This window comes from Perca fluviatilis, chromosome 21, assembly GCF_010015445.1.
Source record: "Perca fluviatilis chromosome 21, GENO_Pfluv_1.0, whole genome shotgun sequence".
NCBI lineage: Eukaryota > Metazoa > Chordata > Actinopteri > Perciformes > Percidae > Perca > Perca fluviatilis.
The window spans coordinates 11,967,789-11,981,004 of record NC_053132.1 but is presented as its reverse complement, the minus strand read 5'-3'; the positions used below and the strand labels follow the sequence as shown (position 1 = coordinate 11,981,004).

At 40.1% G+C, this 13,216-nt stretch overlaps 1 protein-coding gene across 1 annotated transcript; it reads left to right on the top strand.

Annotated features, from left to right (window-relative positions):
- The first annotated feature begins 4,465 nt into the window (after window positions 1–4,465).
- Window positions 4,466–11,261, top strand: LOC120551361 (G-protein coupled receptor 26-like). Its single transcript, XM_039788765.1, has 3 exons — window positions 4,466–5,477; window positions 6,297–6,410; window positions 8,531–11,261. Exons 1-3 carry the CDS (start codon window positions 4,810–4,812, stop codon window positions 8,757–8,759), a joined length of 1,011 nt encoding a protein of 336 aa, XP_039644699.1. The 5' UTR covers window positions 4,466–4,809; the 3' UTR covers window positions 8,760–11,261.
- The last annotated feature ends 1,955 nt before the right edge of the window (window positions 11,262–13,216 follow it).

Genomic DNA, 13,216 nt, shown 5'->3' with positions numbered 1-13,216 from the left:
ATTGCAGATTGTGTTTGCTTTCAGCTGTTTGATGTAGCACGGGTGTCAAAGAACAGCTGATAATGACACTGTGAAATCATCTGTAAAATAAACAGATGAAAGACAGAGAGCCTCTTATTTGAGCTGCTTTATGACCTGGATTGATACCTCCAAGGGTGAAAATATGTCCTAAATTGTAATGTGTAGAAAATCCCTCTGGCATCAAACTCAGTGGACCTTTTTCTTCTGGCCAAAAATACATCTATTTCTTGTAGGGTTCAACTGTTTTACATAATTATTATATAAATCTGACTCCATCCTTCAGAAGCTGAACAGCAAATATTAGCAGAACACTGTCCAGCTACAGATAATAATTGCAGCTCCATGTTTTATGGGCCAAATGTTAACAAAGAGGCTAAAAGCAATTTGTCAGTACCTACTGTCAATCTGACAATCACACCATGTCATACTAAAATCTTTTTTTTTTGGTGGACAGTTGCCTATTTGCAGCCATGATCATGGTGTCACACTGCCAAAACTCTCCCGGATCCATAATGAAAATAACCTTGTACTCTATAGCCCGGTGCCTGTATTAACAGTGTTCAGATTATAAATTGCTGATGGCGAGCTCGGGCCTCGGTGCTGGGTTTCCTCGACATCACCACTGCTAATGTGAAATGACAGAGGGGCCTCAGATTGTTCAGGGGGGTTTTGGTGGTGCACTGCCCAGCCAGGCATTCAGATGGAGGGCATGGACAACAGCCTCTTATGATGGAGGCTTTTCTAACAATCATTTATAGCACTCAGGGTGTTACATTGTTATATTATTACAATCGATAAGCAGAGAAGTATGGAAGTATTAGCAGCAAAATGTATCTAAGCATCAACAGTCCTGGTCCATTCATGGTTGTTAAAAATTATTGGTACTTTTGTACTTTTTCTAAATTTGCCCGGCTGCTTGTGGTAGCTTAGAACCAGCTTAACAAAATGTTTGAGTGATCCAACAGCTTTGGACAACTTCTTTGGCCCTATATGTGTTTCTTTAAACGAACTTGCAAGTTGTTTTGCCCTCATGATGACTGAGCCAGGGATGACAGGAGGCTGGAATTTCAGAACTGTGTCAGTACCTTCCCAGTTTGGCATTTCACTGTTTGTCTAAGTGCGTTTCCCTCCTGTCTTCACCTATGAGACCTTTATAAGCCATGAGAACGCTGTGCTACCAGTCAGCTCTTAAAGTATGTACATTCTTCTGAATTACATAACGTAGTCTCAAGTCTGAGTTTTAAAAAATTCCCCCAATCTTTTTATCTAAGTTCCTCTCAACTCAGCTTAGAAATCCCACATCAGTAGTTGAGATATGTTCAAATTATAAGCGACAAGTCTTTATTCAAAAGGTGAGTTGGGAAAAACGTAAAAGCTAAAGCATACATCTAGGTTAAAACTTTACGCTAGCCTGCCAATCCGAGGGAAGTCATGTGTGGAATTGGAACTGGCAGCAAACTCAAATCCACACTGTCGTGGCAAAAAGGAGGAGTGCTGCAGGCTTTCTCTCAACCTTCCATCTCTCACAGTCAAGTCCTGCACTTGTTGAATCTTCTGACAAGAGGTATTATCTTCAAAGGGCAGATCTGCAGACTTGATGTCTTGACTTGTCTCAAACACGGTAAACACACATACAAAAATCTGTTTTTATGTTTCTAACATCTACATGTTTACACAGTTAAGATGGCAATCAATAAAGACAATGGTAAGAGTCCTTCGCTTGGATTACAATATAGCAAGCGATCATTGACCAAACTCGTAAAATTAGCACTAGTCGATTAGTCAATAATTTTGGAACTCGTCCTCTATTAAGCAAAAAAGAAAATCACTGGTTCCAGCTTCTCAAATGTGAGGAATTTGTTGTCTTTTTATGTTTTTAAATGGAATATCGGTTGGACCAACTATTCCAAGCCATCTTGTTAGATTATGGGGTAATTTTTCACCATCTTTAGACATTTTGTAGACTTAATAATTACTTATTAATAGTCTATAGCCTTGACGTTCCACTTCTGGGATTGCTCCGGTGCCGCAGGAAATTCCGCCGGATGCATGTATTTTTGCTGATGTCCATTTCCTTCCTCTTTCTTTGTGTTGGAATTTTAAACTCCGGAAGATTTATGATGACTATGGTTGACTGAGATCTCTGCAGGGTAAATTGAGACAGCTAGCTAGACTATCTGTCCAATCTGAGTTTTCTCTCGCACGACTGTTTTGCGGGGCTCCGTGCAGAGTTTAGCGCTGCCCATGACGATTGTGATTGGTTTAAAGAAATGCCATTAAACCAGAGCATGTTTTTCTCCCATTCCGTACTGCTGTGTGGACTAGCCAGACCCTCCTCCGCTCTGCAGCGTGTGAATGGTCTGGCAAAGCGAGACTACTTGATTAATAAAAATTTTAAATAGACAGATAATAAAAAAGTTGTTAGTTTCAGCCCTAAAGTCAGCAATATTGCTTGTAAATAAACAAACTGAAACCTGCTGCTACACTTCCACGCACAGTATGCACAAACTCATTAATGTTTGGTAATGCATGTATGATGAAATGAGTAAGGGATAATGGCTTTTACCTGGATTGACTTCATTAACATTTACTTCCTAAAAAATAGGCAGGTTTCTTTAATATTTTGTTTGTGTCTCTGATTTATTTGTGAGATGCACTCGACCAACATCGGACAAAGAAGCTGCTGCGCTGTATTACCTGAGGCCAGGAGGCATCAAAGCCTCCAATCAGGCCTCATTTACATGGATCTGCTTAGACATAATGCTCTCCTCAAATAAAGCCTCTTTCAGGTGGAATGAAAGAGAACATTTTGTATATATTTCAAAAACATCATCCATATTTATCAAAAGCTATTTCTATGCACATCTGTCTAATGTGGCATGGTGCCTAATGGGGAAGTTTGTGTGGCTTTGTTTTCCGATTGATCCATCTTTTATAAAACTCAACTTTTATAAAAGAAAATTTGCCAGCTAGAACAACAAAATCCATCACAAGTACAATCCTCTCACCCATGCACAATAAAAACCCATCCATATCACCCCTCAAAGCTATATTTTTAGAATGGCTTTTTTTTTTCACAGACATTATTGTCTCTGGAGCTGGCATTTAATTATGAAAAGAATAATTAAAGTGATCCTTACGAAAAGCTGCTTTTGCACCTGAGGTCAACTTGTGGTTCTGTGCTGATAAGGCCTCTGAACTGACAGGAGAGAGCTGCACAAGCAGTTGCATGACTGTGCTCAAAGATTGCCCCCATCACATATATATGCAAGTATAATGCTGGAAATGCATCCATCATAGCCAAAGCCCTACTCTGGGCCAAGATGGAGCTGCATTTCAGCTTAATAACACCCAGGAGCTGGCCGGGTTGTCTGTCCTTCCCCTGCAGCCGCCTTCTTTTTGCATCAGAAGCAAACATCAGCCCATACTCCACAGCCACATACACCATTACAGAATGACATTTTAACGAGCTTCCTTTTAAATGAAAATCTTCCTTTTTTTTCTCTCCTGTTCCTGTTCACCCTTTGCCACCCAGGAGAGAATGAAGAGAACATGGTGCCCTGCATAAAGTAGAATCACATCTCCCCAGTGAAATACAATGTCATGCACATTGTGTGTTGCAGTAACAATAACTCTTTCCACCCACACACTCTCACTCTGACACCCCCCTTCCCCTTATTGCAACCACTACCCCCACCTCAGGCTGCTCCAGAGCCTTCAGTGGCTCACGTGCCACAGCACACTCTGATGAGTACCACGCTTCAGAGGAACGATTCTCAACACTCAAGTCCAGAGGGGCAGCACAGTGTGGGGGCGTCATCCGGCTTCCAGAGGAATGGAAGATGTTGCTGCCTATTAATCTGATGAAGCAGACTTAATCAGTAAAGATTTTTGAGTAAAGCATGAGGTGAAGAGATACTGCAGGAATGCAATGGTTGATCAAATCAACCGAAACCACTAAAACATGAATTGATTTGTCTTTCATCAATCAGTTTGATTCCAAAATAAGGTTTGATTAAATGAGCCAGAGTGGGGAAAAAAATGATCACTTGACAATCGCTTTCGCACATTGTGTGGCAGTTTTCTTCACGTGCATGTGTTGTTTGTATTGTATCTATTGTCACTATAAAGAAGAAAAGAAAAGGAAATACACCTTGAATACATCAGACAATGATGGTATAATTTAATGTGTATGACATTCATCTAATTGATAATATAAAAACAGTGTTCCAAGTAAAAAACTAAAAAAAACTAAAATAATAATACTAAGCACATCAAGTGTGTAATTTACTGTTAAAACATTTTTTTATTCAAGCATAAATTTGGATTATGTGAAAGGATGAAACTCTTTCTAGTAGGAGTCCCAACTTAATGTTATTTGTTTAACAAAGAAGACAGGAGAGAGACCAAGTAGCCCACACACTGTGCAGTGTGTGCGGAAGGGTGATGCCTCGAGAGCGCATCACAGCACGACAAAACCCCACTGCAAGACGCAGTGCCAGAATAGAGCAGCTTTGGCACGAGAGCTGGTTTCCTGTAGTTGATAGGAGGAGAGGGAAGATCGTCTCTAAGAATCCCCAAACATACTTCTTATCATGCTGGAATCCGAATCTTTGCTGGCTCGCGTACAGAGGCAATGTAGTGGAAAGAAAAAGGGGAACTCCACCGGTGGAGAGATCTGGGGATGCATGGACGCGGCTATGGGTGATTAATGCCATGTTGTAGCTGCACAACAAGACTGGATATGCGCACAAAAAGTGGGGATAAGTGAGTTTCGGGGCCCACAGGATGGACACTGCGGAGGTGATTCTCTCTGTGCTGGTGGTTGTGATTATCTTAGTGTCGTTGCTGTCCAACGTCCTGGTGCTGATCTGCTTTCTGTACAACCCGGAGATCCGCAAGCAGGTCCCCGGTCTGTTCAACCTCAACCTCACCTTTTGCAACTTGTTGCTGACTGTGTCCAACATGCCGCTCACTTTGGTGGGACTTGTCAGTAAGGCTCAACCGGGAGGAGACGGCTTCTGCCAGATTGTGGGCTTCTTGGAGACCTTCCTATCCACCAACTCGATGCTGAGCATGGCAGCTCTGAGCATCGACAGGTGGATCGCGGTGGTGTTCCCCCTGAGGTACCACTCCAAAATGCGCCATAAAGACGCGGCTTTTGTGCTTGGGTACACGTGGGCACACTCCATGTCCTTCTCCACGGTGGCCACCTGCCTCTCCTGGGTGGGATACCACCGGTTTTACGCGTCCTGCACCCTGTTCAACCCGAGGGCGAGCAGTCGGACCCAGTTTGTTATCTTCACCGTCTTTTTCCACTCCTTCACCTTTCTCCTGTCTTTAATAGTGCTGTGTGTCACTTACCTCAAAGTGCTTAAAGTGGCAAGGTTTCACTGTAAGAGGATCGACGTTATTACAATGCAAACTTTGGTGCTGCTGGTGGATATACACCCCAGGTGAGCTCCTTGGACTTATTTTTCCTGTTGTATTGCTCCCGCATTAGGCACCTCTTATTACCCTTATACTACACTGTTGACTCACATTTGGAAAGCAAATAAGGACATTTCAAGATTGTTCAGGATTTAGAAAATAAGAACAAACTGTACAAATCAACCCTATGATCAAAAAGGGGAAAAAAATTGTTTTCATTGGGAGCAATTAGTGTAGTTGGAGCCCTCATTTCTTTTAATATTGATTTTAAAGCCTGAGCAGTTAATGAGGCTTTGCCATCTTTGCACTGTGTCTTCAGTATTCAGAGGGGGTGCACCATCTGATTCTATTCTATACCTTATATATATATATATATAGTGTGTGTGTGAGTGTGTGTGTGTGTGTGTGAGAGAGAGAGAAGAGAGAGAGAGAGAGAGAGAAGAGAAGAGAATGAGATCTATCCATGTAAGTTTGGCTACATACTACTGTCTTTGAGGTGCATGCTGGTGTTCCAACTCCTGCCTGTCTTTACTGACCATGTCATTAAATATTAGATGAAGTAGTGTGTCATCATTACATCACAGCCTTAGTGCACTCAGGTTCACACGCAACATGTTATGTAATTCCTAAAGTGGGGATCCTTACTTTGGCGTTACAGCAGTGTCTTTGGGATAGATCAATTATTTTACCTCAGTTTAGCCTCATATGTATTTAACCCCTGCACAACAGAAATAAAGCAGAAGGGCACCCACTAGCTGTCTTTTATGATATTTCTAGAGACACTTTGTGGTCTTCTCTCACTTTGTCTCACTGACATAAACCCACTTAACTCCCTGTGTTTCCAGTGTTCGCCAGCGTTGCTTGGAAGAGCAGAAGAGGAGACGACAAAGAGCGACAAAAAAGATCAGCACCTTCATCGGCACCTTCATGGTCTGCTTCGCTCCATATGTGATTACAAGGTGAGAGTCCCGTGCAGACCATAGGGAAACCACACTGGCACACTGCGGCGTACGCAGCACTTTTGTTCTGCTGGTATACCCCAAACCTCCCTCCTCTGCTGTCAAATCCCCCCCACCCCTTCCTCTGTCTGCCTCCTCTCTGCTCACTCTCCACACTGGCCAGAGTTGGAAGATGAGATTGGCTGATCTTGTGATAAGTAATATGCCTCTGCTCTGCTGTTGCTGCTGCATTAGCACTTTTCTCCTCAAGTTCGACGGGTGCATCAGTTAGTTAGGAAAACACTTGCATCCATCACTGGACAAAGAGAGGATGTGACATGAGGCTTTAGGGTGTGAGACACAAAAGTGATGTACGAGTGGACATGTGAGAAAAAATACAAATAAAACTGTTTGTACTTGAGACATTAGAATATAAAAAAAATATAGTGTGCAGGGAGAGAAAAGAAACCTAAGAAAGGCTAATTTGTTACCTCTATCAACAAATACAGACGCTGAACATGTTCTGTAAGAGGTTGTTAAGGGTTGGTTCTCTCAAATTACAATTTATTTTTAATTTTTTCGCCTCACTTTACCGTTTTCCACTGAAGAAATAGTCCCTGATTGTTCTAGGGATTATCCAAAGTAACAGGGACACTGTTTTTGGAAAATGATGCTGTTGAAAATTTCATTTTCAATGATGTCAGAACCTCAAAAGGAATTCTATTCACCTTCATTATATTTGGTTTGAGGCAGACATCATCTACCCATGGGTACCAATAAGTCAGTAAGTCAAACATATCCGTGCCCCAAACCCATGCTACATACGTTATTTTAATGAGAAAAGGGTTCCATAAATTACTACCCCCTATCTTATTTAAAATGTACCCCTGCTCAGAAGATGTTGGTGTGATGTAGATGGAGATTAGATGGTGTCTGGTAGGATATGAAATGATCCAGAGAGATTTATCTTGTAAACGTTGCCCATTAACATCTTTAATTAAAATCTCTCAACATTTGGAAGAAGTAGGATGTTTTTTTAAATGAAACCAGGTTGTCATAAATAAAGTTAAGTCTTGAGTTTTTCATTCACTCAGAAAATTTGTGTTATCAGTTAACTGTCGGTAATGAATGACCATAGCAGCACTGTACATGCTCTCATTCCGCAAATGGCAGTTTACTAATTACAATATGAATATATTACGCCAAAAGCTCCACCACTGCCTCTCTGATGCTCATTTGTTGTCAGGGTCATCAGGTGTATAGTAAAAGCCCCGCTGTGTGCTGTGGCAGCTGACTTAACCTTCTGTTCGCTCTGGTGGTGTGGAGTTTGTGGGCAAATGCCAGTGATGGCTGCCGGCCCCTGTAAGACCAGTGTTAATGTGCTGACAGAGCTTGAGTGTGGACAGAGTAATCATACAGAGTGCAAGCACGAGGATCAGCATTTTTTTAATACCATTTATGACACCACATACGGTAACATGTTTTTATACTTGATAAAAAATCTGCATGAAAGCACCCATTTTACGTCTTAATGAGCATGGCTGAGATCACTTTGAGATGCAAATAACAAGCAAAGCTCATTATGTGCCCCTGTAAATCAAATGTGCATTTTTTTCAAGTACAGAAGAGTATTTTTTCCCCCACACTGCTGAAAGAACTCACTGTCATATGCCCTTCATGGTTTTCTGCTTAGCCTTCTGTCTAATACTGTATTCAGTAACAATCAGAGTTAATTGGCTTGTTTCTCAGTACTGCTTAGACAGGTCTGTTTTATTCTTCTGGTAGCTCTGCCTTTCCTTTTTCTGACATTTATGCTGCTGGTTGCAAATGAGAAATAAGATTAAAAAAAAAGTTGCCTCACACACAATGTACATGCGTAAAAGAGGGCGACATTTTACATTTAGTTTTACTTGACAGCTGCCTCCACTTTAACTTTAACTTACTTACTTAGATGACTCTAAAAAATAAACCGTAGTTCTTTTCATAACTAGTAAAGAAGCACTCTTCTCCCAGTGATAAAAAAAAATGTCTTGCAAATATATTTCTATTTCTGAATAATAAGCTTAAGGCATGCAAGCCTTTTCCAGCATGTTGACTTGCCTCACCCTCTCACAACCCTCTCTGTTTATGCTTGCTTGCAGGATTGTGGAGTTATTTCCAGCGGTGCTTATCAACCCCCACTGGGGAATTGTCTCCAAGTGCTTAGCTTACAGCAAGGCAGCCTGCGACCCTTTTGTGTACTCCCTGCTGCGACACCAGTACAAGAAGACTTGCACTGACATCATCAACAGGCTGCTGAAGCGTAGCTCCTTGAATACATCCGGGCGCATGCACGAGAACCAAGTCAACAGCATAGTGCCTGCAGAGTGACAGATAGTGGATTGATACAGTCTGAGTGTTGACCCAGCAACTGTTAGGGAAATATCAGACTGATTTATCGTCGATGAAGAAGAGAACAAATATCGGATGTTTCCGTCCACGTCTGCTTGAATTTGGTCTGACGTGCCAAAAAAAAACAAGGTCAAATCCCTGCACAGGAATACCACTGTGCTTTCATACTGAGTCCCCAGAGCAGCAGATCAGTGGAGTGAACTTGTGAGGACTTTCGGCAATTCGGCAGATTTCACATCCACCTGGAGAGACATATGTGCTCAGCCAAGAAGAATGGCCAGTTCATAGCCTCATTATTCCAACTAGCATAGCTTTCAGTCTGATGTAAGATGCAGTATATTGAGTTTGTTTTACATAACTGTAGTAAATGCTCATTATCTTAAAGAAAAAAAGGATAGGGAATGACTGTACTGTATGTCTGTTTTAGTCTGTGCCAAGTGTTTGCAAGTGACAAGTTGATACGTTCACACTGTATGTAGCACTGAAAACTAGTCTAACCAAAACTTGACAGTCCCCAAATTGTATCACAGATGAAAACATACAGCAGACAGTGCCGCAGCACAGTCCGGCTCAGGTTATTTCAGACATGATGGGGTAAAAAATAGCCACAATTTAACACATTTAAGGTACTTTTATTTTTGTAGTACATTGCCTTGTAGTGTATAAGGGCCAATGAAGGGAAACAAAGCAAGATTATGTATTTTCTGTGTTTCATGTGCGTAAACACATTACCATTATTTGTGCTTTCAGCACCCATTTTGAAGGACCCGGCCAAGGAGAGTTCTAACAGGAAAAATAGGCCTTTAAACCGGCTGCCTTTGCTGTCACGACTGACATGTGCCCCTCAGGTTGTTTAGTCAAGTGGAGCGTGATTGACTGTAGTTGGCCGGGTGTGTACTAGCAGAGAGGAGTAACCCGTGGAGACTGCTTCATGCTTTATCACACATTTGGGAAAAATGGACAGGAAAGGACAATGTACATTATGTTTTTATTTTCATTAGCAGAGTGATCATGTGGCGATTAATAACATTGTGTGATATTTAATGTCCATGACAGAAAAGCTAAAGAAATAGTCTCTGCTTTCGGTTTCATTTACAGTGTTTTTAAGAAAGATACTTGGAAACGTTTATGTTTTTTTTAATAAGATGGATATATAGAGGATAGCAATATCATCTTTTTACTCTCACTTTGAATATATACATATTCTGCAGTTTAGTAGTTTCCAGACATTTCTTGAAGCCTAAGCCCAAGAGCCCTCTCGACTGACAAATTGTTATCTGACTCACTACATGTTGTACCTATTATATTCATTTTTGTTCTGTATCAGAAGACAGGCAGCTCTGTGTCAGAGGGCTTTTGACTGGGCTCCACTTGTTATAGAGTCAACATATTTTAGATAGAGGCGCTTCAACGCCTTAGTTCAGAAAACAGAGAATACAGAATATTGCAAAAGTTTAAGTTCTTGATGGATTTGGATGCACAATGTGTTTAGACTGTACATGAACAGGGCCAACAGTGAGATACTATATGTATCACACAGTGCCAAAATTATTAATGATGCCCAGTGAGCCAAATATTAGTAGCTGCAGTTCATTTTCTTCTGAAAACATAAGAAAAGATAGATAAAAAAAAAAACTTTATGTAATTACTAATTGATACATATTTGATTTTATTTTGTGTTTGGATTTATGATAATACAGAGGAGAAATGGTTGTCTTGGATATAATGCAGTGAAGCACTGTATAATACTCCAAGACAACCAATGCCTTAAATTCTGTAATATATGGTGGTTTAGAGTTTTACCATTCACAATAGCATATGTATATCTTATAACAATATAGAGTCAATCATTGCCTTATTCACTTCTGTTCATTAACACATACTCTTCTAGAATCTGTATTTCTGTACCTTAAATTCTGCTTTCAATGGTAATTTATGTTTTGCACTGATGTAGAGTAGTTATTTTTGTCATACACGATGGTTAATGGTGAAAAACAAGATAAAAGAATATAATATGTTGACAGATTTAGATAAATGACAACGTGAAAAGTATTTTTGTGTCTTTTTGATATATGTACATGTGATTTATGACGACACTGTATTTGTTTGAGTGTTACAGAATGTGCAGCTTCACATGCAAATTATGTTTGAATTGTTGTTGATAGGTGACAATGACTTGAGTGTAATATACCTCATTGTGTTACGGTGACTGACTTGACTGCCTGAAGTGTTTTGTAATGTACATTAAATGTATTAAACCACTGGCTCGATGCTGCTGCAGATGCAGATCCGATACAGATTGCTAAGATGATAAACAGTTGATGTGATGACAGGTGATCATGATAACGATTACTGCTGTTTGCATCTGTTGAGGATATTTCGTATTGATGGTGATTGTTATTGTAATTTTTGTGAAAATGAAGAGGATGAGTTTTTCAGATGTTGACCATAATGATTAAACTGTAAACTTTACCAAAGTGGTCTGGTACTGTTGTGTAAGTTTTTTTTTCTTCCACAAATGGGATGCAGAGAAACTCCACGAAACACTGTTCCAACCTCTGTTCCCCCAGCATCTATTTTTTTTTTTTTCGGAAGTTTAAAGGGGCTGTACTCAAAATAGTGAAAAAAACAGCATATTCAGATTGTCTCCAAATGGCTCTCACAGACCCTATCCCAATACGTGAAATACCTAAATTTTTTCACGCCACATGCACTAATATGCAACATTACAACACACAAAGGGAGTGTGACTCACCATTACTCCACTTTATCTTTACATACAGTGGCACATATTTGTTTTCTTTTATATTAATGTTCTGAATGTTGAGTACAGCCCCTTTAAACCTGTAAACTTGTTCCAGAAGTTTTCTGTCCCTCTGGAAGATAATTGGGTCGTATGTTTTAACTATCCATCCCCGCCCTCCCTAGGTGGACTTGCGTATTTGTGATATGTCAAAGGCAAACATAACCTGGCACAAAATGCCTTTACCTGGAAACATGATTGACAATGCAGTTCTGTTGAGAGGGAATATTATTTTTAGGAGCCAGGGCTGACTTATTTTTTTATTTTATTTTATTTGTTTATTTGATAGGGACCATGCATATTTATGAACATTGCTGTATAAAAAACACCATGGAAATATGCTAGAATTAGTATAAATACCTACTTTTCATCTGCAGTCTCTAGGCAGGTGACATAGGACTAACATAGAGACAGCCAGCAGTCATACAGCACTCATTCACTATAATTAAAAGGTGCACATAATGGTGACATATACGTTGACAAAACAAACACACAAACAAACAAAACAAAAATACATGATGGCAAAGACATTATTCATCCACCTCTATACTGCATTCAATTTAACAGTGAAAGTGTATCACTGGTTTTCTAAAAAACACCGTGTCATTTTAATAAAGATTAAAAAACAATTATTTTGTTCGTATTCAGCAACTGCATCACCCATGAGGCTTTGACAGATTGCCATTGGTTAAAAACAAACAAGAAAAAAAGATAGCTTAACCACGCACTTATCAGAAAAAAGTTGGCGAAGAGTGGCAACTGTTTGCCTGCATCGCAACCATGGTCTAGTGATAAATCAGGGCCGTAATCATGTCTTATAGAAACAACGGGAGGGCTTGACAAGAGTGATGTGACGTTCAGCTTTATCCACAGCAATTCAGACTGTTTCCACCTGCAATCAGTCTGAGCCAGGTGGAAGCCATTTTTCTGTTCACACCACAGCGCAGGTCGTAATGAAACAACATCAGCGGCTGGCTGAGTTAGCCTCATCTGAGATTCTGTACACCGATTCACTCTCCAGGAGCTAGTGATTATTTTCAGGTGGCACTGACCGTAACACACGGCGCCTGAGTGAGACATAACCACAACTCAAAGTGAAAAGTGGACACCTGGCTTTGCACAACAACATTTGTTGTTTTTCTCTTCATAACCCTTTGACTTGGGTCCAGGAATCAAAAGAAGTAAACTTCAAAGCTCTGAAAGTCTGAATCTCTAGTCCATTTGTTCTCTGAAATCCGTGTGAATGTAAAATGACACATTTATCCAGTCATTGGTGAAACAAAACTTAAAATAATATCTATTCTGACAAGTACTTCGAAAACCACAAAAAAACTTTAAAAAAAAGAAATAGAGGGTATGAAAACACTAGTTATAGCAAAGATTTAATGTTGTGTTTGTTTTTGTTCAACCACAAAAAAATAAATATAAAAGACTGGAATGAAGACTATGAATGCTTTGTTTCATCCAAACTCCAAAAAAAACCAACAAACCTCACCTTGGCTTATAACCTCAACATCTGAATGACATGTGTCCGAATCACTGTGCTTCCTGTATCAAAAAACAAAAGGTATGTGGTGCTCATTGTTCCACTTGTGCTCTTGTTTCTCGCTATGCTTTCGGTTTGTCTGTGTGT

Bases quoted from the DNA above. Each gene is read 5' to 3' on its own strand.
- LOC120551361 (XM_039788765.1), top strand. From the start codon at position 4,810: ATGGACACTGCGGAGGTGATTCTCTCTGTGCTGGTGGTTGTGATTATC. The intron at 5,478-6,296 runs GTGAGCTCCTTG...CTGTGTTTCCAG, and splicing joins CTGGTGGATATACACCCCAG to TGTTCGCCAGCGTTGCTTGG. The intron at 6,411-8,530 runs GTGAGAGTCCCG...GCTTGCTTGCAG, and splicing joins GCTCCATATGTGATTACAAG to GATTGTGGAGTTATTTCCAG.